The 25,357-nt window shown below is 42.7% G+C and overlaps 1 protein-coding gene across 1 annotated transcript; it reads right to left on the minus strand.

Moving 5' to 3' along the window:
* Positions 1–8,519: 8,519 nt before the first annotated feature.
* LOC145423728 (uncharacterized) lies at positions 8,520–12,462 on the minus strand. The gene is made up of 3 exons (XM_080296478.1): positions 12,377–12,462; positions 11,642–11,714; positions 8,520–9,718 (listed from the first exon to the last, which is right to left on the minus strand). The coding sequence occupies exons 1-3, from the start codon at positions 12,460–12,462 to the stop codon at positions 9,401–9,403; spliced, it is 477 nt and encodes a 158-aa protein (XP_080152604.1). The 3' UTR covers positions 8,520–9,400.
* Between the last annotated feature and the right edge of the window lie 12,895 nt (positions 12,463–25,357).

The following is a 25,357-nucleotide window of genomic DNA, read 5'->3' on the forward strand; positions in this document are numbered from 1 at the left end:
TGCTTAAGAAGTTAAGTACCTTAATTTTCTTTTCTTTTTCTTTTTTTTTTGCCTGTCCCGTTTGGTTCTTTTGCCATCAGAATTGTTATCTAAAGGCAAAGAAAGATGCCCAGTGGATTTACTTTACCAAATGGACCATCCCGGCCTTGCTGTATTGGTCTATTTGATTCACCTTTGCTTTCATTGTTTATTTTTACTTTCATTTGCTGAACACGGGACAAACTTGACTGGGGAAAAGAAAAGGGAGAAAGAAAGAGGGAAAGAAAAAGAGTGGGGAAGAGGGCCGGTGATAAGGGGCAAAAACCAACAAAACAAAGAGACAAAAAATACATATATCAATCACCTGGATCACCTGTTGAGAAAGAAAAAAAGAGAAAACAAGCAAAGAAAAGGAGAGCAAAGGAGAGCCCCAGATGAGGGGTTGCTCAGCAGCCGCGGAGCAGAAGCCGGGGGGGGGGGGGGTTTGCAGTGACGTGCCCGTGAGCTCCGCCTGCAGTCAGCTGTGCCAGAGTAACCAAGCCCCAGGCCGAGAGGCCGAGGGCACCCCACCCCCAAAGGAGCCCGAGCGAGCCCCAGGCTCCAGGCCCCGACAGGCAGCCAGGATTGAGCCGGTGTGTGCCTGGATGCCCACCCCCGGACACAAAGAACCACCAATACACCGATGTCTGAGTGCGTCTGCCACTGGCAGGGGGACTGGTGGGGGGAGGGCCTGAGATGTCCCCAGAGAGGTGCCGTCTGATACCCGACCTGAAACATAGACACAAACCAACAGGCACACACAGATACCGCTTGTCTACCGCTCAAGGCATGAAGCATCGCGTGGTTTGTGGGCTGACAAGACCGGACGGGCAATATTCCGTGCTACAATGCCCCACTACCGCTACGCCCAGATCAGCGCTAACATCCGCTTTGATGACAAGCTCACCCGCCCGGGGCGTTTCAGGAACGATAAGCTTGCTGCATTTCGCGTCCTGTGGGAAAAGTGGGTTGCTCGTCTCCCCCTGCTGTTCAATCCAGGAGTTGACGTCTGTGTCGATGAGCAGCTGGTTGGATTCAAAGGTCGATGTGGATTTCGGCAGTATATGCCCAAGAAGCCTGCAAAATATGGCATTAAAATCTGGGTGACCTGTGATGTGGCAACCTCCTATGCTTGGAAGATGGAAATTTACACAGGAAAATCACCTGGAATTTCCCGGGAAGTTAATCAGGGAATGAGAGTTGTGCTACAACTGACAGAGGGGCTCCAAGGACACACTGTCACTTGTGACAACTTCTTTACCTCATTCAGCTTGGCAGAGGAGCTGCTCAAAAGAAAACTAGCTCTGGTTGGCACCATCAGGAGAAACAAACCAGAGCTCCCTCCCCATCTTGTTCAGCTGAGACAGAGGAAGATTCTTTCATCTGTCTTTGCCTTCACCAAAACAGCCATGGCAGTCTCCTACATGCCCAAGCGAGGGAAGAATGTGCTTCTTTTGAGCACAAAGCATAGGGAACCTGCAGTGAGTGATGTGGAAAAGTAGAAGCCAGCAGCAATCCTTGATTACAACAAGTGTAAAGGTGGAGTGGATAACCTAGACAAGGTTGTTGGCACCTACAGTTGTCGGAGGAAAACCGCTCGCTGGCCACTGGCTCTGTTCTATAATCTTCTGGATGTCTCAGCATACAATGCCTTTGTCCTGTGGAAAGCAGTGAATCCTGAGTGGGAGTCCACCAAGCCCCACAAACGAAGGGTGTTCCTGGAGGAGCTGGGCCACATGCTGGTGACTCCAGAAATTGCAAGACGGCCTTGTGCCCCACGCTCAAAAGCAGCCGCAGCTATTGTTGCTGAGATACAGCAGTCAGAATCAGAATCAGAGTCTGACCCACAGCCCATCAACAAAATGAGGAAAAGGTGCGAACTGTGTATAACCAGAAGAAGAACGGCAACCACTTGCTCCAGCTGTGGAAAGAGTGTCTGCAAAGATCACTCTGCTGTGGTTTGCGTGTCCTGCCTTCCCTGAGTGTGCGCACACACTCACACACTCTCTCACACACACACACACACACACACACACACACACACACACACACACACACACACACACACACACAAAGAAAGAGGATGTATTTTGTACAAACAAGCAATAAAAGGCCGTTTTTGGCATGACTAACAAAGTGGGAGTTTCTTTTATTGGGGTTATTACTCACAGGCATAATACAAAATATTAATATTAATAATTATTATTTTTGTTACTGGCACTGACCTGCAATGATTTAAAAAAAAAAAAGGTTTCGTCATTCAACTGCTGAAAAAATTTGAACTTTATTGCTATTCCCCCCCCCCCCCCCCCAAAAAAAAACATAGTAGTAACATATAATTTAACTGGTATTCAGAGGGTATAATTTCTCATTTTGAATTATATTTTGGTTTTCATGACTAGGACTGGTTTTCATTTAAAAAAATGTTTTAATATATAATAATTTTATAGTATTCTGTAAATGTAAACAAGGGGTGGCCACTTTTGGCCACGAACAGTCTGAGAGGGAGTTTTTTTGTTTTTCTGCCACTGCAGAAAAAAACAATGTTGCATAAATGTCATTGATGGTGTTAATTATTGCTATGCATCTAACCTTCATCATGGTTAGCAAATAAATCAGATGGCATGTATTATTTAGAAAAAAACTGGGATTTTATGATTTTCTCTATTTATGAGTTGTTATGATTATGTGCTCTAACTGGTATTGAAAGGGTTAAATTTCAGAATTTTAATGAAATTTTTATTTTGATGAACAGCCCTGATGCTAATCTAAAAAATCATGTAAAAAAAAAACTGGACATTTTTCTTAATATATAATAATTTTATAGCATTTTGTAAATGTAAACAAGGGGTGGCCACTTTTGGCCACGAACAGTCTGAAAGGTTTTTTTTTATGTTTTTGCTCTCTCTGCACTAAAATAACAATGCATTATAATCAATGTTGATGTGAATCAATTACATGCCCCAGACTCTACTATTAATAATACAAGAAATTTCAGTAGCAATGCAATTATATAAAATTGCGAGATTTGAGGTTGTCGTCCAGCTGGTGCAGTGGACAAACAAACTGGTGTTTAAAGGGTAAAATATAAAAATGTAATAATTATTTTATATTTATGGAAAGAACTGAAGTTACTTAAAAGCTTTATGCAAAAAAAATGGCAAAAAAAACCCAAAATAATAAAAAATTACAGACCTAATCTGTAGGTGGCCACTTGTGGCCACGAACAAGCTGAAAGGGTGGTGATTTTGAACAGATTCAGAGAATATTATTTATAAATATGCCCGTCTAGCACTTGCACAAGTGCATGGAGGCAGGACCGCACAGCAGAAGCATACTCCATAACGTGTTGTACATTATTATATGTATATTATATGTAATGTGGTATTTTTCAATTATTGTATTTGCCAACATCAAGAAGTCACAAGCAAAGAAAGACCACACCATGGTGCATGTTCGAACAAGGAGAGTTTACCGGTCAAGATTATTTATTAAACAAATAAACCAAATTTTTTAACCCCCCCCCCCCCAAAAAAAAAAAAAAACCACGTTCAAAGCAACACAACGGCGGCCCAATATCAGACAGAATTACACTCTGTAGAGTGAGCAGTCATAATGAAGCGGTTGGTTTTATTTTGTGGATTCAAGCTGCTCTTCATAATTTTGGCCACCAGATGTCACCAGAGAGGACTGTGTTAAAAAGCTTCAGTGCTTCAGAAAGCTTCATTTGGCCATCACTACTGAAAACAGAGGACTTAAATACACAGGAAGTGATTAGAGGACGTGGGAACACATGGGGGAACATCTGACTGACATGAGGGTAACGACAGGACAGGGGAAGTGAAACTAAATACAATGAGCAAAGAACACACGACTCCTTCAAAATAAAACAGGAAACATGAGATGCAGACATGACAAAACAAACTTGATAACATAAGACATGCAGCATAAAACACAAAGGGTGAGGGGAAACTTAAATACAGGGGAAGAAAACACAAGGAGTCTAATAACCAAATGAACTTCGCTAATCTAATGAACTTAAACATGAACAACATCCAAATAAACTAAACCTAAAACGCTGGGTCAACATACCCAGGAACATGACAAACGTAGAATAAATATTCTACTAAAAATAAAGTACTACTAAAAATAGTTCCTTAGTTCCAATAGTTCCAAATTTATACACTCATAATGAGTTTTTTTTAGAGGCAATGAGTTTGCATATTTCTTTTTCTTTATTTCTTTTCTTTATTTCTTTTCTTTTAATATCAATTTTATAAAAATTAATAATGTAACAGCATGATAATATTTTTTAATCCTCCTGTTAGCATGAATTACATATTTGTGTGCATATTTGTACTTTGGTGTTCTGTGGCAGCTGCAGAGATGACGAATTATCATAGCCAAGAGTTACTTGGTATTTTTTCTTGCTTTTCCCTTTAATGCTGATGGACATGATAACCAGATGCCAGGGCTGTTTAGGGGAAATTCCAGGTTCATCTTTGCTTCCTTTTTCCTAACTTAAAGAGCCACCCCGGTGACCATCGCCCGATTCTCCTGTCTCATGGAAACCAGGACCATCACAGGTGACCCCCTTGCACCCCGCCCACCACCTGTCCCACACCCCCAGACTCAGAAACAGCTTCTTCCTCTGGGCTATTCAGACTATTAACGAACACAACCTTTACTACTTAAGTAAGCTTTACTTAGTTTTTTAGAAGCAACAGGTTTGCATATTTCTTTTTAGTTCTGAGAACTACTTAGCTTTTACAGTGCACTTTAAATCATTTAAAAAACTATGTTGCTATATTCTTTAACATTTTCACTAAAGCTTCTGCTAAACACTTTTGAGACAGAGTCTTTGGATTTGCTAAACTGCAAATGATGAAGAATCATCTGTTTAACAGAAATATGTATCAGGAAACTATTTCACGTGTATTAAAAGCATTCTGCCTAAATCTTGTGGGAGTGTAGGAGTCTAGTAGTGTAAATAAACCATGTTTAAAATATATGTTTTTTATACTATATACCAGCCCTTTTCTACTACATCACTAATGGACAGTGCAGAAGAGTTGTAGTGCAAATCAAATTCAATTGTTAATCACTGGCTGATAAAACATGCATTTGTGTTATCCAATTTTTTAATCCTAATTATTTCAGAAAATCAGAGCTAAAATGTTTTGGCTCTCCCAATAAAATAAAGCAAAAGTAAAACCACTGCTCGAGGTCAGATTATATTTCTGTTAGAGCTTGAAAGTTTTAAGGCATTTCTTACTTGCACTTAAACCATGGCAGAAAAGAAGCAATAAAAATAAGGTATCTTTTCTTTATCTTTAATGTTAACTATTGTTGTTCTAACATGTGAAAAAAATAGGGTTGGCAGTACTTAGTTTAAACATTTATCTATTGTTGCATCTGTTCCTGCTTTCACCCACTGAAGCATGAAGTGCTTCACTTGCCTGCTTGCCAATACCTGCCTATGTCCAATACAATGTGCCAAATTCTTTGACTGTAACACAAAGAACCTGACACACAAACTCGAATGTAACAAGTTCAGAGTGAGTCCCAGCATGTATGTATTGTAGCTGGGATGTTTACCTGCAGAAGCAATGTGACAGCTAAGGAGCAGCAGCATTAGCTTCATCGTCATATTTAGAAAGATGGAGTTGAAGTGAAGACCTGAGAGAAGAGTTGCGTGGTTTTACAGGTTTGTTAAGGTTTGTTTCCCGGTGCAAGTTTAGTTCACACTATCAGCATATGAGGTGTGCTTAACCTCAGCTGACACTCAGCATACTTGAACAAGGGTTTAATTGATATTATTATTATTATTATTATTATTATTATTATTGAAAAGGCATTTCTTTTGTGTCCCAAAAAACAATATAAGCATTTATCTATATGTTACCTGTTTCTGCCCGTTTCCTGCAAAATAAAGATGCATCTTCTGATGCATGCATCCATCAGAAAATGATTTTCTCCTAATAATATTAATACATCTGTCAAGTTCCTTACAGCTTATGCCATTTAAGACTGCCAGTGTTTCGTGGGGATAACATAAGTAAGTAAAGTAAGTAACATATTTTTTATATACATCTTTCTAGACAAAAGATCACAAAGTGCTTCAAAAAGAGATAACAAGGTATAAAACAAAAAAAGACAAAACGAAATGCAATTCTAAAAAGATGTGTTTTTAGTTGTTTCTTGAAAGAGACTACTGAGCCCACAGATTTTAACCTCAGTGGGAGAGAGTTCCACAGTCTGGGGGCCACAGTGGCAAAAGATCTGTGTCCCTTAGTTCCCAGCCTTGTATGCTGTATGACAAGTAGGCCCTGATCACATGACCTCGAGGACCTGCTAGGGACATAGTGCTGTAGAAGTTCAGTGACGTAAGCTGGTGCGTGTCCATGAAGAGCTCTAAAAGTCAGAATCAAATCCCTATATACATGTCAAAGTTAGCATACTTTACTAAAACATAATTTGCTCCAGTAAAATGATTGTGGATCATGATCTTACCTGCAGAAGCAATGTGACAGCAAAGTTGGGCTAAATCCATTGTTAAGGTTTGTTTCCTGGTGCAAGTCTAGTTTACATTCTCGGTATATGAGGTGTGTTTAACTTCAGCATATTAGAGCAATTATTATTAATTATTAATCATTACATTTTTTTTAAATTAAAAAGGCATTTCTGTTATGTTGTTACGGTCGCTGACTTCTAGTGGCTCTCCCTCTGTGAGAGAGTTTTTTTCTCCTTTCCTGTGTTACAGGTCTGCCTCATGAGCCACAGCTGAGGTGTGTTGCAGCTTGTCAGCCACGGCATATAGTCTGCCATCCTAAACTGCCACGCCCCTGCCACTTCCCCCATTTTGCCAGAGCTGTGAGCTACAGTCGTTTGGGCAGCAAACTTTAGTGTGTGTGAATTTAAACTTTGTGTAACTTTGGTTTTCTTTCTTTTATTGTGAGCAAAGGTGTGCCTTTACAGTGGTAATGAGTTCATCACAGTGGAAGTAGGGTAGGGGTTCTCTGCCATTTTTTGTTTCGATCATTTTCTCCTGTTTTTGGCTAGACAAGGAGCTCAGCCACTGTATTTTGTTTTCGGCTAGAGAGTTCTTGGTTTGATTTTTAGTTAAAGGGGGTGTTTTGTTTGTTGTTTTGGCCTGAAGACTCTGAAGATAAGTGCTTCCCTGTGTTCATTTTTACTTCAGTAGTTTTCTGCAATAAATCATGTTTAATGACATGATTTATGCCCCCCCCCCCCCCCCCTCACTCCAGTCAGCACTTCGTTTTTAAGTGGGGCATATTTTTGAAGTATTTTTTAAGTCTAAAAAAATACAATATAAGCATTGATCTACTTAAATTGTAAAATGGTAAATGGCCTGCATTTGTATAGCGCTTTACAGTGGGAACTAAAAACTCCTTTGCTTTGGCAAAACGGAAAGTTTTAAGCCTAATCTTAAAAGTAGAGATAGTGTCTGTCTCCTGAATCCAAACTGGAAGCTGGTTCCACAGAAGAGGGGCCTGAAAACTGAAGGCTCTGCCTCCCATTCTACTTTTAAATACTCTAGGAACAACAAGTAAGCCTGCAGAGTGAGAGCGAAGTGCTCTTATAGGGTGATAAGGTACTAAGGTCATTAAGATAAGATGGGGCCTGATTATTTAAGACCTTGTATGTGAGGAGCAGGATTTTGAATTCAATTCTGTATTTACCGGGGAGTCAATGAAGGAAAACCAATACAGGAGAAATATGCTCTCTCTTTCTAGTCCCTGTCAGGACTCTTGCATCAGCATTTTGGATTAGCTGAAGGCTTTTCAGTGAGTTTTTAGGACATCCTGATAATAGAATCAGAGATCAGAATCAGAATGGGGTTTATTGCCAAATGTTGAGCAGGTTTACAACATTAGGAAATTGCTGCGGTGCTTCAGTGCAAACATGGTGTCATAAATAACACTTAAATAGACATGGAAAAAATAAAAGTACACAAAAAAATAAAACATTAGATTTACTTAAAAAAGTTATGTCAAGTGGTTCCACACAACTGCTTTAAGTAACTTTTAAGAAATGCTGTTACTTAGTTTGAACTCAATACTGTTAAGTTATATTTACGTAAGTGTATTGGCTAAATGTAACTTAATTGCAATGCTTAGCTGATACTTATCTTTGTTGCTTTAAGCCTACATAACTTGTTTAGGCAATATCTTTGTAATACTGTTACTTAGCTGGTACATAACTTTTCTGCTTTAGAAGGACATAACCTGGTTAGGTAGTATCTTTGTAAAACTGCTATGTAGCTGCTACATAACTTTGTTGCTTTTGAATTATATAAAATTGTTAAGTAATTTCTATTCAATACAATTACAAATAAATCATTTACACTGGTTACTTCCATACAAAATAGCAAAGTTTCTTAAAAGTTACTTAAAGCAGTTATGTGGAACCACTTGACATAACATTTTTAAGTAAATCTTAGGGAGATCTTTTAGGAAGAAATGAAGACAGCACCCAAATTATCAAACACAATCCTGCCTTTAATAAGCACATTCAGTTCATATAAAATACTTTTTTCCAAGCACAACAGCTTAACACAAAGTGCAATCAATGCAACTTGTTACAAATTCCAAGTGAATATTTTGTGCAGAAAATGTAGATCAGTTTAAAGTGCTAACCAACTTGTCGTCAAACTAAAATGATTAAAATAATGATCCAACAAAGTCCTGTCTTTACTAAGCACATTCAGTGCATATTAAATACTTGTTGACAGACCGAAAAGACTGTAGAGCCGTAGCTTAACACAAAGTGCAATCAATGCAGACAACTTGTTACAACTTTAACTAAATACTTTGTGCATAAAACAATATTTTACTTCAAAGATCAGTGAAGTGCTAACCAACTTGTCTTTCAACTGGTCCAGAAAGCATCCAAATTATCAAAAAAAATCCTACATTTTACAAGACGTTTCAGGAATTATTTTCAAACACTGATAAGCATGAAAGAGCAAACTAAACTCATTTAAAACAGTGAAAATTGGCTGTTTTGTTCAAAAACTGTACTGTAAAACAGTGCTACTCAGTTTTTCAAGTTATGGTTACATCCCAAGTTGCAGACAGCTGCCAAATGTCACATTCTTTGAAATATCAAATCACAGCGGCCTAACCGCTAAAACTTTTTAAAATGTCTGTCATTTTCTGTATGTTGTCAAGTAGCAGTAGAAGAAGTGCAACACCAATTTTTTAAGTAACAGTATTTTGCTAAAATGCAAATGAACATTATTGTTCTCTAAAACTAGTGAATGTTCCCAAGAAACAGTACTGACAATGAAAAAAAGTGTTTATGAACAACTTAACTATACCTGAACGTAAAGCAATAAGGGCCTCCCGCTTCCTCCTCTTTATTCAAGGAGTTTGTTTCTGAGCACTTGAACTTTGTTTGATAGCTTCTTAGCATCAAGTCCCATCAGTACTTTCTGAAAAAACTCAAAAGTGTACCTGAGGTTGGATGGGTAGCTCATGTTTAAAGTGTAGATCAGGCCGAACAACAACACAACAGCAGTGGCAACATCAGGAAGATCTCTGAGCACAGCGACACCCTCAATTATGATACCAATGTCTTCTGCCGGGTCAAGGTCACGCTCTCCTTCTGGTTTGATGACGTAGATGCCAACGAGCGTCTTCTCCATTTCGCTTTCGGCCTCATGGAAGTCCACATCCTAAAAAAATAGATAAATGGTAAATGGTAAATGGCCTGTATTTATATAGCGCTTTACTAGTCCCTAAGGACCCCAAAGCGCTTTACATATCCAGTCATCCACCCATTCACACACACATTCACACACTGGTGATGGCAGCTACATTGTAGCCACAGCCGCCCTGGGGCACACTGACAGAGGCGAGGCTGCCGGACACTGGCGCCACCGGGCCCTCTGACCACCACCAGTAGGCAATGGGTGAAGTGTCTTGCCCAAGGACACAACGACCGAGACTGTCCAAGCCGGGGCTCGAACCGGCAACCTTCCAGTTACAAGGCGAACTCCCAACTCTTGAGCCACAATCACCCTATCTTCCCCCCTGATCTTGTCTGTGCAAGATCAGGGGGGAATCCTGCAGTGACCTTGAAGAAAGACAGACTGTCTGCCAAGACACACGAGCTTTTCACACCACAACAAGCTACCCCTGTCTCACGTGCAGTTGCTATGTGTACACGATGGAGCTCCTCAGTTCTCAGAGAAAAGTCACTATTTGTAGCTTTTGATTCAATCTCTGAGCGTGTAGCAGTACAAAACCTGCAAAAGTAATCTCCAGAAAAACTTTCCACAAAACTGGCCAATCCATGAGCTCCGAGGCTGTCTGCCACTACATATTGGACAGTGCCTTTAAAGTTGACCCCTAAATTGTCAATGAACACTCCCTGCTGCTCTAAAATGACAAGGTCTTGCAAAAGTGGCTCAAATATTTTTGGATAGCCAAAGGTCCTAAGGTCCTCACTTTTGCACAAGAGAGTCAAATAAATAGAAGAGAGGGATGAATGACTACCTGGTGGCAAGTTACCTAAAATCCAGTAAACTGAGCAAAGTTTATGCTTTTTCCGTGATGTCCCCAATGGATTGCAAATTTCGAAATCATCAACATAAAGACAAATAGAGATTCTTAGTTCACCGCCTGAGAAAAACTCATTATTTTGAAAATGTAGACCATCTTTATATGATGTATACTTTTCCTTATTTACAAAAGGATTCTGATTGTGGCTAGTGACAAATTTGTTCAGTATGTTTTCTTGTTTAAATATCTGCTGTAATGATTTTAGAATAGGAATATACTGAAAGGTCCTCTTGCTTTGGGAGTCGAGAATGTATTCAATTGGATCAATTACTTCAAAATGTTTTCTGTAATACTGTCTGCGTTTGAAGGCAGTGGCAAGTGTGCCGTCCTTTTCTATGGCTTTTAACAAAGGGTTAAAAGAAACTGCCTTTGTCAGTTCTTCAATAACAGGCTGGTCTAGACAAAGGTTATGATTCTTGAGTATGTCTACAATTACTTGATTTGTCAAAGGCACTGATGCACAGCTTATCAGGTAGTGCAATTCTGAAAGCAACTCGTCAATTGCTATGCTGGGAACATGAAAATAGTTTTCCAACTTAAGTAAAAGAGATGCAAAATTAAGTTCTATTACATTTGCCAAATCTTTAGTCTCACTTGTAGTTGTATCGTGATCAATATTTGCACTTATGTCCTCTTCTACAATAGTGTCTGTACTGTCATCAGCTGATGTTTGGCCTACAATAGTGTTAGCAATACAGATTTTAAAGTCTTTTAAGGTATAAGGATTGTGTTTCCTATTTCGATGAGACTTGAATGTACCATAGATATTTGTTTTGAAAGAACAACCCTCAAACATGCAATGCACAGTCTCGTTACATTTTAGATGGTTGTTAATGTGAGAAAAATACTCCTGCTCTGAAGCTATGTTGCAGCAGGAACACAAATGGCAGTTAAATGTTGCCAAACTCACAGACTTGTCTAGAGTTCTTTGGGTATGTGATCTGCTTAAGTGGCTATGTAGAGCATTCCATGTTTTGAAAACACAGACACAATCAGAATAGGCACATGGATACTGCTGTCTACTATGAACTAACCTGTAGTGTTTTAATAACAGAGCTCGTGATGACACCACTTTTTTGCACAATTTGCACTGCCACATCAACGTATCTGGGGGAGAAGCACAAAAGACATTTTCATTACACTGTCCCTGAAAAAACTAAATAATTTGCACATTGTTAATGTTTCATATTAATCAGTTTTATTTTTAATATTGTATGCTACAACAATGAATTTATTGATCTACATCATCACCACTGCATATTGTGTAAATGTGTGTGTAATCTGACATTAAAAGTCGAGTGAGAAATGCCATGGACATTGTACAACATTAATGCAGTTCATCTTACACCAGCTTACTAAATGCTTTCTGCAAGCTACATCAAAACGTAAGCTGAAATATTAGACAGAAAATACACCCTAACCTGTCTGCTAGCAAGGAGCGCTTCTCCACTGTTGTTGGCTAAAGTGCAACGCAGTCAGGCGTCCGAGTATAAACTCGGCGCGAAAGTGCGTGCCGGACCGAATGCGCTGCCTGTACCGACGCATACCGACGCTAGCGCTACACTACATTTGGGCTGAAAACAGAGCTTTGCTATTGCAATGGAGTCCCCTCCAAAATCATTTGGAAACTCACGTGCAGCAAGTCCACGTTAGCAAACCTTTACCGGGCAAAACCCTGCCTGTACTCTTTTCTTAGTAGCACTTGCGACATTAACTGACGTGTGAACATATATATGTAGACGGGCTTTACAAGAAAAATGACTTCTTACCTGATTTTTGGACAAAAATGCGGCTGAACCAGTCCACATGGCGAAGAAAAAGCAAGGTTGAGAAAGAGGGTGGTGCGCATGCGCATTGGCCCTTACTTAGGCGGGCTCTGCACGCAGCAGTATGTGCAGAGGGACAAACCTGTGAATTTACTCAACAATGTTACGTTGACACAGTTCAATGACTTTGTGTAACAACAAAAAGTAACAACATTTCATTAAATTTGCACAAACACTTTAAGAATTTTTGCAAAATCGAGTTTATTAAGAACAAACAACAAAATCTACTTTAGTAAAAGCAGAGATAGGCTGAGTTCATTTTTTTGAGTGGGGATAAGAATTAAAAGTGCTACGTGGAAAGATATGTGCATGAGATATACATGAGATATATACATGAGAGTAAGTATTAAGAGTGCTACGTTGAAAGATATATACATGAGTGCAGGTGGTGATCAGTGCCAAACATGGAATGATACAGTGAACACAGCGTAGGGTCATGTGTTAGTGGCGGGGACAGTCATATGGTTATTGTTCATGTGTCCAACAGCAGAGGGGAAGAAACTGTTCTTATGGCGAGAGGTTCTGGTGCGGATGGACCGGAGCCTCCTGCCTGAGGGGAGCAGGTCAAACAGACTGTGTCCAGGGTGAGAAGGGTCAGCTGAGATCCGGGCTGCACGCCCCAGTGTCCTGGAGGTGTACAGGTCCTGCAAAGATGGGAGTCTGCAGCCAATCACCTTCTCAGCAGAGCGCACAACACGCTGCAGTCTCTGTTTGTCCCTGATAGTGGCTCCAGCGTACCACACGGTGATGGAGGAGGTGAGGATGGACTCAATGATTGCAGTGTAGAACTGCATCATCGTCCGTGTTGGCAGGTTGAATTTCTTCAGCTGCCTCAGGAAGTATATCCTCTGCTGGGCTTTCTTGATGACGGAGGTGATGGTGGGCTCCCACTTCAGGTCCTGGGTGATGGTGGTACCCAGGAAGCGGAATGAGTCCACAGAGGTGATGGGGGTGTCAGTCAGGATGATGGGGGGGAGTGGGGCTGTGTGCTTCCTGAAGTCCACAATAATCTCCACTGTCTTCTGGGCATTCAGCACCAGGTTGTTGTGGCTGCACCAGGACACCAGACGTTCAACCTCCCTCCTGTAGGCAGACTCGTCCCCGTCCGAGATGAGTCCAATAACGGTGGTGTCATCTGCAAACTTGATTAGCTTGACAGACTGGTGGGTGGAGGTGCAGCAGTTGGTGTACAGGGAGAAGAGCAGAGGAGAAAGAACACAGCCCTGAGGGGAGCCGGTGCTGATGGTCCGGGAGTCCGAGACATTCTTTCCCAGCCTCACATGCTGCTTCCTGTCCGTCAGGAAGTCAGTGATCCACCGGCAGATGGGATCAGGCACATTCATCTGGGAAAGCTTGTCTCGGAGATGGTCTGGAAGGATGGTGTTGAAGGCAGAGCTGAAGTCCACAAACAGGATCCTGGCGTATGTTCCTGGGGAGTCCAGATGCTGCAGGATGAAGTGTAGGGCCATGTTGATCAGAATCAGAATTCTGATTCTGATCAACATGGCCCTACACTTCATCCTGGATTGATGGGCCATGTTGATGGCGTCGTCTACAGACCTGTTGGCTCTATATGCAAACTGCAGGGGGTCCAGGAGGGGGGCCGTGAGGGTCCTGAGATGGGAGAGAACTAGGCGCTCAAAGGACTTCATGACCACAGATGTCAGAGCCACGGGTCTGTAGTCATTTAGTCCAGTGATCCTAGGTTTCTTGGGGACAGGGATTATGGTGGAGGACTTGAAGCAGGCAGGCACATGACATGCCTGCAGTGAGGAGTTGAAAATGCCAGAAAACACTGGGGCCAGCTCGTTTGCACAGTGTCTGAGGGTGGCAGGAGACACGCCGTCTGGGCCGGGAGCTTTCCGAGCATTCAGGTTCTTAAACTGCTTCCTCACATCTGCTTCATGAATATGAAGAGTTGTGGTGGGAGGAGGTGGTGTGAAATCCTCTTTTGTGTGGGATGAGGAGGGGGGTGTTGTAGGTGAACGGTTTGAAGGTGGTGATGGCTCTATGGAGGGGGGAGAGGTGGGGGAATTAGTGTCCAAAGTGTCTCTATTGTTGGGGCCGTTGGAGGTGTGAAGGCTGCCATATAATAATGAATTACAGTAGCCCAGCCTAGAAGTAATAAATGCATTAACTAGTTTTTCAGCATCACTCTGAGACAGGGTGTTTCTAATTTTAGAGATGCTGCGCAAATGGAAGAAAGCAGTCTTACATATTTGTTTAATATGTGCATTGAAGGACATGTCTTGGTCAAAAATCACTCCAAGGTTCCTCACAGTGTTACTGGAGGCCGAGGTAATGCCATCCAGCGTAAGAATCTGGTTAAATACCATATTTCTCCTCTGAGCACTAAGTGACCAGCACAGCTATATCCAGTAAACTACATATTATAGTTCAGATTTTGGTGTTCCTGACATTAAAACTCACTTGCGTACAAACACAGAGTGCACGTTACAAGAAAAGGTCTAAAATGTGACTATCTGAACGTAAAAAAAAAACAAAACAAGTTACAGAAATATCTATATTTTGACTGGAGACTGGAGTTGAAGAGAAGAGCGTCAAATGTTGGAGTGCTTCTTGGTTATATGAAAAATGGTATGTAATGTTATTGGTGGTAGAAACTAATACACCTTTTTATGTGTACATTTATAAATACCAGGAACTTATTGCTTTAGGTTTGAATGTCACCTGCTGCTTTGGGCTTGCATGGTATCACATAACCAACTCCCATGAGCTCCACCTCATCTGCAAGTTTTGGAAATATGCCACTCTTGCTTACCAAACAGGATAACTGGTAAAGTCCCTTTGTGCATATTTAAGGCAGGTATTTATTTGCCTTTGTTTTTCTTAGCAGTAGATGTGTTCCGTTTTATTTTTGTTTCCTGTTCGTGAGGCTTTCGTGTGAAATTAAAAAAGAAGATTGGTAGTCACTTGTCTGACTGCATTCCTGGGCATTTGGGTGTATTGTAGGTTCTTCCTTCTACTTCTCCATGCTATGAAACTCTGTCATCGTTACTGTAATCGAATTATTTTCTCGCTAGTGAGCTAATCAGCATCCGTGTGATTCAAATCTCAGTTTTCTCCTTTCGTCATTTCTAGGGATGGGTATCGTTTAGGTTTTATCCGATACCAGTACCAAACCGATACTTTTGAAACGGTGCCGGTGCTTAAACGGTGCTCGAACCGGTGCTTAAAGAATGGAGAACACAAAATTGGAACACAAAAAGCTGTTTTTTTGGGGGGGTTTTGTTTTTTTTTTGTAAAAAGATAACAATGTTAGCCTTTTCTGTAGCTATAGGGGATTTATGGCATCACTCTTGGTTGGAAGCAGTGCCTAAACAATGGGGGGAAAAAACCTCTCATGTTTAGCTGTTTTCCACTTTTTCTTTGGTCATTTTAGCCTTTTTTGCCAGGGTGAAGGGAGTATCTGCCATCAAACAAGAAGACAGCCGCATGTAACTACAACGGTGTTTGCTAGTTCACTTTACATGCATTAATTTAATAACGTGGTTAGCCCACGCAACGTAAATTACACACGAAAAACATTAAGCTACTCAAGCAGAGAAGAACGGCTGGTGCTGCCATCATCATCTGTCATCATTTCTGCACTGCAGGGCATTTCTGCATTTCCACACTGGCAAGGCTAGGGGCCAGGACTCTACTCTTCGGGTTCTTGGGGGATGTCCAAGAACCCGCTCCAGGTCCAATAACAGGCACCACACCCACACTCGGTGCTCGGTCTTGCAGCAAGCTATCAAATAATGCATTTCTTGGCTTTAAAATGTTGTGCCTCGCCAGGTGTTTCATCAGATTCGAGGCGTTACCTCCTTTGCACAGTATCACCTTAAAGCACTTGTTGCAGGCTGCTGAGTTTGCAGCTTTTGCTGTGAAGTACAGGCAGACTTTTGACCGCTTCGCCTTGGGCATTTTTAATCTGTAGCTCTGCTCTAAAACAACATACATACCTGGGCCCACCCACTATCCTCCGAAACGTAAAATGACTGGCTAGAATCCAAAGTGTTTGACATCTCAGGAAAAAAAAGCACCGAAATAAAGCACCAAAATGTGCGCTGCTTTTACTACCGTTTATGTCAGAATTGGTGCCATAATGGCACCAGATACCGGTACCTATCCCTAAGAATGAGTCTGACTTATTACCGGCTATAGGAACCAAGCTCTTGCAACAGTTGTATAGAGATCGAATGGCCCGTAGCAATGGGCCAGACACCCCATTCTCCTGTAGCACCTCCCACAGGACACCCCGAGGGACACGGTTGAATACCTTCTCCGAGTCAACAAAACACATGTAGACTGGTTAGGCAAACTCCCATGCGCCCTCAACTATCCTTGAGAGGATAAAGAGCTGCTCCAGTGTTCCGTGACCAGGACGAAAACCGCATTGTTCCTCCTGTATCTAAGGTTTGACTAACGGACAAACTCTCCTTTCCAGCACCCTGGCATAGACTTTCCCAGGGAGGCTGAGGAGTGTAATCCCCCTGTAGTTGGTACACACCCTCCGTTCCCCTTTCTTAAAAATGGGGACTGCCAGTCAAGGGGTTCCGCCCCTGATCTCCACGCAACATTGCAGAGGCATGTCAGCCAGGACAGCCCTACAACATCCAGAGCCTTCAGGAACTTGGGGCGGACCTCATCCACACTAGGGGCTCTGCCATCAAGGAGTTGTTTAACTACCTCAGTGACCTCACCCCCAGAAATTGACGGATCACCCCCTTCATCCCCAAACTCTACTTCCTCCTCGGAAGACATGTCAGTGGGATTAAGGAGGTCCTCGAAGTATTCCTTCCACTGCCCAACAATTCTCTCAGTCGACGTCAACAGCGCTCTGCCAGCACTATACACAGTACAGGAAGAGCACCGCTTTCCCCTCCTGAGTTTGCCAGAATCTCTTCAAGGAAACTCCACCCACACTCTAGTTTTTGCTTCAGCCACTGTCCGAGCCGCATCCTGCTTGGCCTGTTGGTACCTGTCAGCTGCCTCCGAAGTCCCACAGGCTAACCAAGCCCGATAGGACTCCTTCTTCAGCCTGGTGGCTCCCTTCACCTCTGGTGTCCAGCGTTCAGTTCGGGGATTACCACCACGACAGGCACCAACCAGCTTGCAGTCGCAGCTCATTGCAGCAGCTTCGGCAATGGAGATGCTGAACATGGTCCAGTCGGACTCAATGTCCTCAGTCTCCCTCAGAATGTTGTTGAAGCTGTGCCGGAGGTATGCGTTGAAGATCTCGTGGACTGGGGCCTCTGCTAGGCATTCCCAGCGCACGCTCACTATACGTTTAGGTGCATCGGGTCTGTCCAGCGTCCTCCCCCGCCACCTGATCCAACTCACCACTAGGTGATGATCAGTTGACAGCTCAGCCCCTCTCTTTACCCAAGTGTCGAGAACATATGGTAGCAGGTCTGGTGATACAATTACAAAATCAATCATCAACCTGCGGCCTAGAGCGTGCACTTATGGACACTCTTATGTTCGAACAAGGTGCTCGTTATGGCCAAACTGTGATTTGCACAGAAGTCCAATTACAAATTGCACCACTCGAGTTCAGATTAGGGAGGCCATTCCTCCCTATCACTCCCCTCCAGGTCTCACTGTCATTACCCACGTGAGCATTGAAGTCTCCCAGTAGGACAACAGAGTCTCCAGGCGGAGCACCTCCCAACATCCCACCCAGGGACTGTAAAAAGAATGGGTACTCTGAACTGTCACTCGGCGTATGAGCGCAGATGACAGTCAGGAGCCATTCCCCAACCTGAAGGCGAAGGGAACAAACCCTCTCATATACTGGGAAGAACCCCAACGTACAGGTAGCAAGCTGAGGGGATATTAAAATACCAGCAGCCCACCCCCCTCTCACCAGGGGCAACTCCAGACTGAGACAGAGTCCAGCCCCTCTCCAGTCCAGCCCCTCTTTTTTATTTTTAATTATTTATATTTATTTACATGTTTTTAATTTATTTATATTTTGTTTTTATTTCTTTCAATAAATAAAAATAAAATGTCATTTCCTATTAAAACTACAAACACATCAAAATCAGAGCATAGTCTTTATAGCACAATATTTGCTTGAGTGATGTTAAAATGCTCAACTTATTTAATTTGCTTTAACAATTTTGGGTGTAACCCACCTAAAATTGCCTCGTGAAAATTAACTGCTGTTCCCAAAGAATGTCAGCTAGGTGGCACTATGAGATTGTTTAGTACTTGTGAACTAGAGGTGATATATATAGAAAAGGAGAACAACGCTAAGGCTACGTATGGTGGTCAAAGCAAATCACTAAGAGTTCTCTTTCAAACATTCGTTTCGGCGTCTCACTATGGGGAAGGCTCTCTCAGCATTATCCTCAGAAGCCTCTATATAATTACTCCAGCCAGCATTGGCTGGCAGTCGTGACGCTTGCGTCAGGGAGGGGCCACCCTCCTCCTTATAAAAGGGTGTGATGCAGCGTCACCCATGATTCAATTTCAATTTCCTCTTCTCGCTTCTTAGAAACCTCATCTCCCCTGACTGTGAACATGAGTGGTAGCTTAACTGTCCACGCGAGCAAGCTAACACCTTGGTCACCGGGCGCTAGCACGGTTCACGTTTTGAGTCGCCTGCTCTTCACCACAGAGCCAGGTCGGAGAGTGTGTTAGATGCCACCTAGCACAACAGCTAGCTGACCAAACTAACTGTCTTTGCTACACACAGTCACCAAGCCAAGTAGCACAAGCACTAGCTGTCACACTAGCTAGGTCATACTAGCTCACCATAGCTACCCACCCGAGAGAAGAAAAAAAGATCAGCGTTAGCTGTCCAGCCATGCCAAGCTAGCTACACCAAGCTTCCTTAATATGGCAGACTGCAAACCGCTGCCAAGAATTTGCCCCTGTGGTTGCAAAATCTCAGGTTCAGATACACATGACACGTGTGTGATGTGCCTCGGGCTGCAACCCGCCCAAGCGGCTATTTCCACATCAGGTTCATGCGAACACTGCGCTTGCTTCAACCTAAAAAGCCTTCGCGGCAGGCTAGCCTGGCGGGCTAGCCTTTGGCGATTGTGGGGCTATTTGACGTTGTAAAACAGGCAGCTGAAAAGCTGGCAATCCCATGGCCCGCGGTGACAACGGAGATCTCCACCCCACAATACGAGGGTAAAAGGCTCCACAAAGCAAAGCGCACTACTAAGCAGGTACTGCCGCTTTTCCCCGAATGCGTGGACGCTGCTGGGCAAAGCCATTTTCATCACCCAACCCTGTGCAGGGAGCGGCGGTGTTTGACTGCGCTGGAATGACAGAGAAGGGCATCTACCAAATTCCCACAGTGGAGAATCTGGTGGCTTCTCATCTCCACCCAAACCAGAAACTTTCCATGTCATCTAGTCCATTCCTGCCCTCCAAGGCCGAATGCCTGCAGTCCTCCCTGGCTGACAAGGCGTATAAATCAGTTGCCACCACTGTGAGGGGATTGAACGCCTCATCGCTCCTGCTAGCCTACTTGGCGGAGCTCCAGGACCAGACTGCTGCTACCCAGATGGTAGCGAGCTGTTGAAAGAGCTGGGCGTTGTTACGGACAAGTGTCTCCGTCTCACTGGAGCAGCAGTACAAGCAGCAGGCAGAGCTCTCAGCATCATCATCCTACAGGAGGGGGCAAGATGGCTGAACTTGTAGGGGCTTTCGGACAAATAAAAACGTGACATTCTGGATGAAAGCATCGACCCTGCTGGCCTTTTCGGGACCGCCGTTGCAGGGCGGGTTACGGTCCCGTCCTTTGCACATGCTGGCTCGCAGACTGATCATGTGGAGCAGCATCAATCTGTTGTCACTGAGAGCTACTCACATTCCAGGAGCTCTGAACTTGGGAGCAGACTTAATGTCCAGGGGAAACCCGCAGTACGGGGACTGGACCCTGCACCCACATGTGGTGACCCAAATCTGGACCCGCTTTGGCCAGCCACAGGTCGATCTGTTTGCCTCGAGGGAGAATGCTCAGTGTCCACTGTATTTCTCCCTGAGGGACCAGGAGGCTCCGCTAGGGGTAGACACATTAGCTCACAATTGGCCACATGCTCTGCTTTATGCGTTCACAGGTCTTAATTTCTCCCACTCTAACCAGAGTGAGAGGGCTAACAATGATATTAATCGCCCCAAGGTGGACGAGGTCCCATTGGTTAGCAGAGATTATGCCTCTCTTGTGGAGCGAACCTTGGCCTCTCCTCTCCCTCTCCGACAAGAACTAGTCTTCCAGGCCAGGGAGGAGATTTTTCACCATCAACCTGAGCGCCTCGCCCTGTGGGCTTGGCCCGTGAGAGGTTGAATCTGAGTACGGCAGGACTCCCCCAGGGTGTCATAGCCACTATTCAGAGTGCTAGAGCCCCCTCCACAAGATCATTGTATGAGAACAAGTGGAGGGTATTTGAGGAATGGTGTGGAAAGTCTCACACTCTCTCCTTTCAGTGCTCTGTGACAACAATTCTCTCCTTTCGCCAGGAACTGTTAGATAAAAGAAAGGGCTTTTCCACAATTAAAGTATATCTAGCAGTCATTTCAGCCTGTCATGTGGGCTTTGTGGATGGTCCAGTGAGCCATCACCCAGTCTGCCGTTTCATGAAAGGGGCACGACGGCTTCACCTGGTGTCTAAACCTCTCGTTCCCACGTGGGATTTATTCCTGGTGCTGATGGCAGTTTCAAAGCCACCATTTGAACCACTAAACCAGGTGGAAATAAAAATCATGTCTTTGAAGAATGCATTGCTCCTGGCTCTCGCATCTGCAAAGCGTATCAGTGATATTCATGCGCTGTCAATACACAAAGAGTGCACCCGATTCACGCTGGATAACTTTAGAGTCACACTCAGGCCAAATCCGGCCTTTGTGCCCAAAGATCCTTATCTCCAATGCACACCATTGGAGCTTGAAGCTTTTTGCTCTCCTCCTTTCTCCTACCCTGAACAGGAGCGCCTACATGCTCTTTGTCCAGTTAGGGCTTTATGTACCTATATACAGGGTGGGCCATTTATATGGATACACCGCAATAACATGGGAATGGCTGGTGATATTAAAGTCCTGTTTGTGGCAAATTAGTATATGTGAGGGGGCAAACTCCTCAAGATGGGTGGTGACCATGGTGGCCAATTAGAAGTCGGCCATCTTAGAGATACAACTTTTGTTTTTTCAATAGGAAGAGGGCCATGTGACACATCAAACTTATTGGTAATGTCACAAGAAAAACAATGATGTGCTTGGTTTCAATGTAACTTTATTCTTACATGCAAAGCTATATATTGAAGGAAACCGTGACCTAGAACAAGCTGATGGCATAAGATGTAAGTACAACTCCTCCAGTTTCATATGCAAAAAAAATATTGTGCTACTTTACGGGGTTGCAGTTCTACAGGGGTTTAAAAATAGTTACGCATGCCGGTTTTAAACGGTTAAATTTGTATGATGTGGAAATTGTGTTAAGGTTCTTTGATTAATTTTATTATTGATTGCATTAAGCCATTATATTCAAAGAGTGAGAGGTATTTGATCATTAGTGGTGATTAATTTGTTTTATACTATTCATGTGAAATGTGTTTACTGCCCCGTGCAGGTTGGGGTTTTTTTTGTTTTTTGTTTTTTTTTAAACTGAAATCCAGGATTCAGGATCCCCAACTGCAATGCAGGAAGGTTTCCAGCCTACTTAGAAGTGACAACTGCTTTACTTCTTGACAGATAAGCTTATGAGCTCTCAAAACAATACACTACCTGGGTAGTACATTAACACACTACACACATACTTCACACACTTGAACTGAAAAGACTGAAAAGAACTTTGAACTCTGAACTTTGGACTATGAAACTGAATACACGGACTGACAAATATGGACTATTGGAACTGTTGTGAACTGTTGAATGACCGTTTATGATTTTGTTTAAATAATGTTAAATGTTCTTTAGCTGTGTGTTATTCGCTCCTTAGTCGATTCCTAGAGAACATAAGCTCAAGATCCTAACTTTCTCTACATTCTATAGTGGTAAAGTATTGTGTGTTACATAGATAAGGACTCCGAATTTCCCCTTGAGATTGAAAATGTGACTAACAAGAATGTAAAATGGTAGACTAGTTGCATTGAAAGGCCAGCACTGCATCATACTCCAGAGCCAGACCCTGTTTTGACTGACTCGAGCGATGGAAATTGTTGACGTTGACAGTTATTCTGACCACAGTACTACACCCTTGAAAGACAGCAAAGCTAAATTACGACCACAGATGACCCCTTACATCCCAGCCAGTCACCCATTCAGCTAAATCTCAGCCTTGTAGGGTTGTAAAACCAAAGACTACTCCAACCAGACTTCCAGTGGTGACAGACGAAGTAACTAACCCACTAGAGATACAGCGTATAGTAGTGGAACATGTAATCAGAAATGACTCTGTCGCAACACATAGCCAATCCAAATGGTTACGCTCATTCTCAGGCCATGTGTCAAAACCCCCAGGAGAAGTGGATTTTGAAACGTGGTGTTTACATGTTGAACTAATGTTCAGTGGTGGCACTCCAGTTGACATTCAGTGGAGGAAAATACTAGAGTCTAACCCATAGGTGTCAAACTCTGGCCCGTGGGCCAAATTTGGCCCGCAGCCTAATTACATTTGGCCCGCGAAACCATACCAAATTACTATTAAAGCTGGCCTACTGGTATCATACAGCTAATATATATATTGTTTAGTATTAAGCTTTGCTTGTTCCATATTCAGTTTTTCAGCAAAACGTGTTTGAGTACATAAGAAAAGATTCATTCTTATATCTGGAGGAATAAATATATTTCAATAAATATTAATGTTAGCCCGCTACTTTGTTTCAGTTTTGAATTTTGGCCCACTGTGTATTTGAGTTTGACACCCCTGGTCTAACCCAAATCCCACTGAGGAGTCCTTACCCTTAAATCTAACCTCTCTTCTTCCTATCCTGTCCTGCCTCTCATGTGTTACTTTTTAGGATCAAATAAGTTTGATGTTTGGAGGCACACAGTGATGCAATAATAACTCGGCACAAATGCATTAAAGCAAAAGTAGCCTGTTTTGAAAATGTAAAAAGCTGAAACTACAGATAATTGTTTAAAAAGTTAGGGAGTAAAAGTAAAAATTTAGTCAGAAAAATAAATACTAAAGTAAAGAAGAGATACCTGAAAATTGTACTTAAGTGCAGTAAAAATGTAAATAGAATTGTATTAGCTTTTGTGTGCATTTTATTTTTTTATTTTATATGTTTTATACACATTAAATAACCTGTCAGTACACCATGTGGTTACATTGTCATGATTATGGTTAAATAAGCAGTGTTAAGGGTTCAATATTGAGGAAGGGTACAAGAGGTAATCGACGAATAACCACACTGATCCGGCCGGGTGAAGTCAAACGATGATTTTAATACACGCGTGGGAAGGTCACTCCGTACGCAGACAGCAATTGATCTTCGACTAATCAAAGCATAAGCAGATATTTTATACCATCAGGGCTTGAATTTAATGACGCCCCTTCAACGTCAGATACATTTCATACATGGGTCAGATCAAAACCACAATGACTTTTAACACAGTTTGAAAAGAACATTATCTCTGTCTTCATGGCAGATGTTTCCTGTCAACCTTTTTGACTAGCGCTTCTCCAAAACTGCAGACAATGTTTTGCAGTGAGCTAGCGCTTCTGCAAGCCCACAGTTACAAGCAAACATGATATGTCACGATCTCACTTGGCACTCTGTGTCACCTCTCACCTACTAACGCTCACAGTCAAACAGAGGCCACTGTCAAATGTGTCACAGTTTACTAAAACGAAAGATATAATATAAACTGAATAAATGTTTTAACCAACTGATACTACTTAAAACTCAATACAAGAATATGAGCATATAAAAGATAATAGAAATGACCTGATATAAGTGTTTTGTAAGCATGTATTGCAATTCCTTCTATGTTCTAGTTTCCCTCAGCATGTACCACCTGGACAGTCACGCCAGTGAAGCTTAAGACCCTTAATGAACCGAACATCAACTCAAAATAAGCACAGATATGCAATGTGTATAAAATAGCTATAACTGCATCTGGAATACAAGGTTAATATGATAACAGTATGCATAAACATCTTAAGGCCATCTTAATGCTATCTGTTACATTGTTAAAGCAACGATCATACTGCAGATTATATTGTACTGGTAAAATACTTTTGTTCATCCCCACAGCAGGAAAATCATTTAAAAATACAGATTTTGCTGGTCTTGGTCACTATGTCACTATGTGACCAAGACCAGCCTAGGCTGGTCAGTGCAGCCTAGGCGGAGTAGTCGAACGCAGATTCACTGAGCACTCAACACAGACAGCATCGTCAGAAGGAAGAGCGCAGGGCAAGCTAGCGAGACAGAAGTTAAGCTCTCCTTGCAACATGGACCTCCCCCACCCTCATTCAGATCTGGCGTTTGGAATTATTTTGGTTTTCATGTGACGTATGACCCTGAAGGTAAGCGAGTCATGGACTAAAGTAAAACAGTATGTTGGATGTGCCACGCAATGCTCAATTACATGGGTGGGAACTAGTGTGTTAGCGCTAGCGCCGTCCAGCCCCATGCACGGGGCGATCGGCGGTAGCTCGTTAACGGAGATTTGCCGTGTTGTGGCGTTAAGGTCATTTCAACGAGATTAACCTGAAAGCACTAGTGGGAACACAACGAATATGACTGCACATTTACGCCGACATCATCCTAGTGCAAAGACAAGTGGAAGCAGAAAAAAAAACAAGCAAGCATGCTACTAACTTTAGCCGAGTCATTTAGACAGCTGTTAGCACATCCATCCATCCATCCATCCATCCATCCATTCGCTTATCCTTTTCGGGGTCACGGGGGGCGCTGGAGCCTATCCCAGCTGTCATAGGGCGAGAGGCGG

The sequence above is a fragment of the Astatotilapia calliptera genome, chromosome 22, assembly GCF_964374335.1.
Source record: "Astatotilapia calliptera chromosome 22, fAstCal68.1, whole genome shotgun sequence".
Taxonomy (NCBI): domain Eukaryota; kingdom Metazoa; phylum Chordata; class Actinopteri; order Cichliformes; family Cichlidae; genus Astatotilapia; species Astatotilapia calliptera.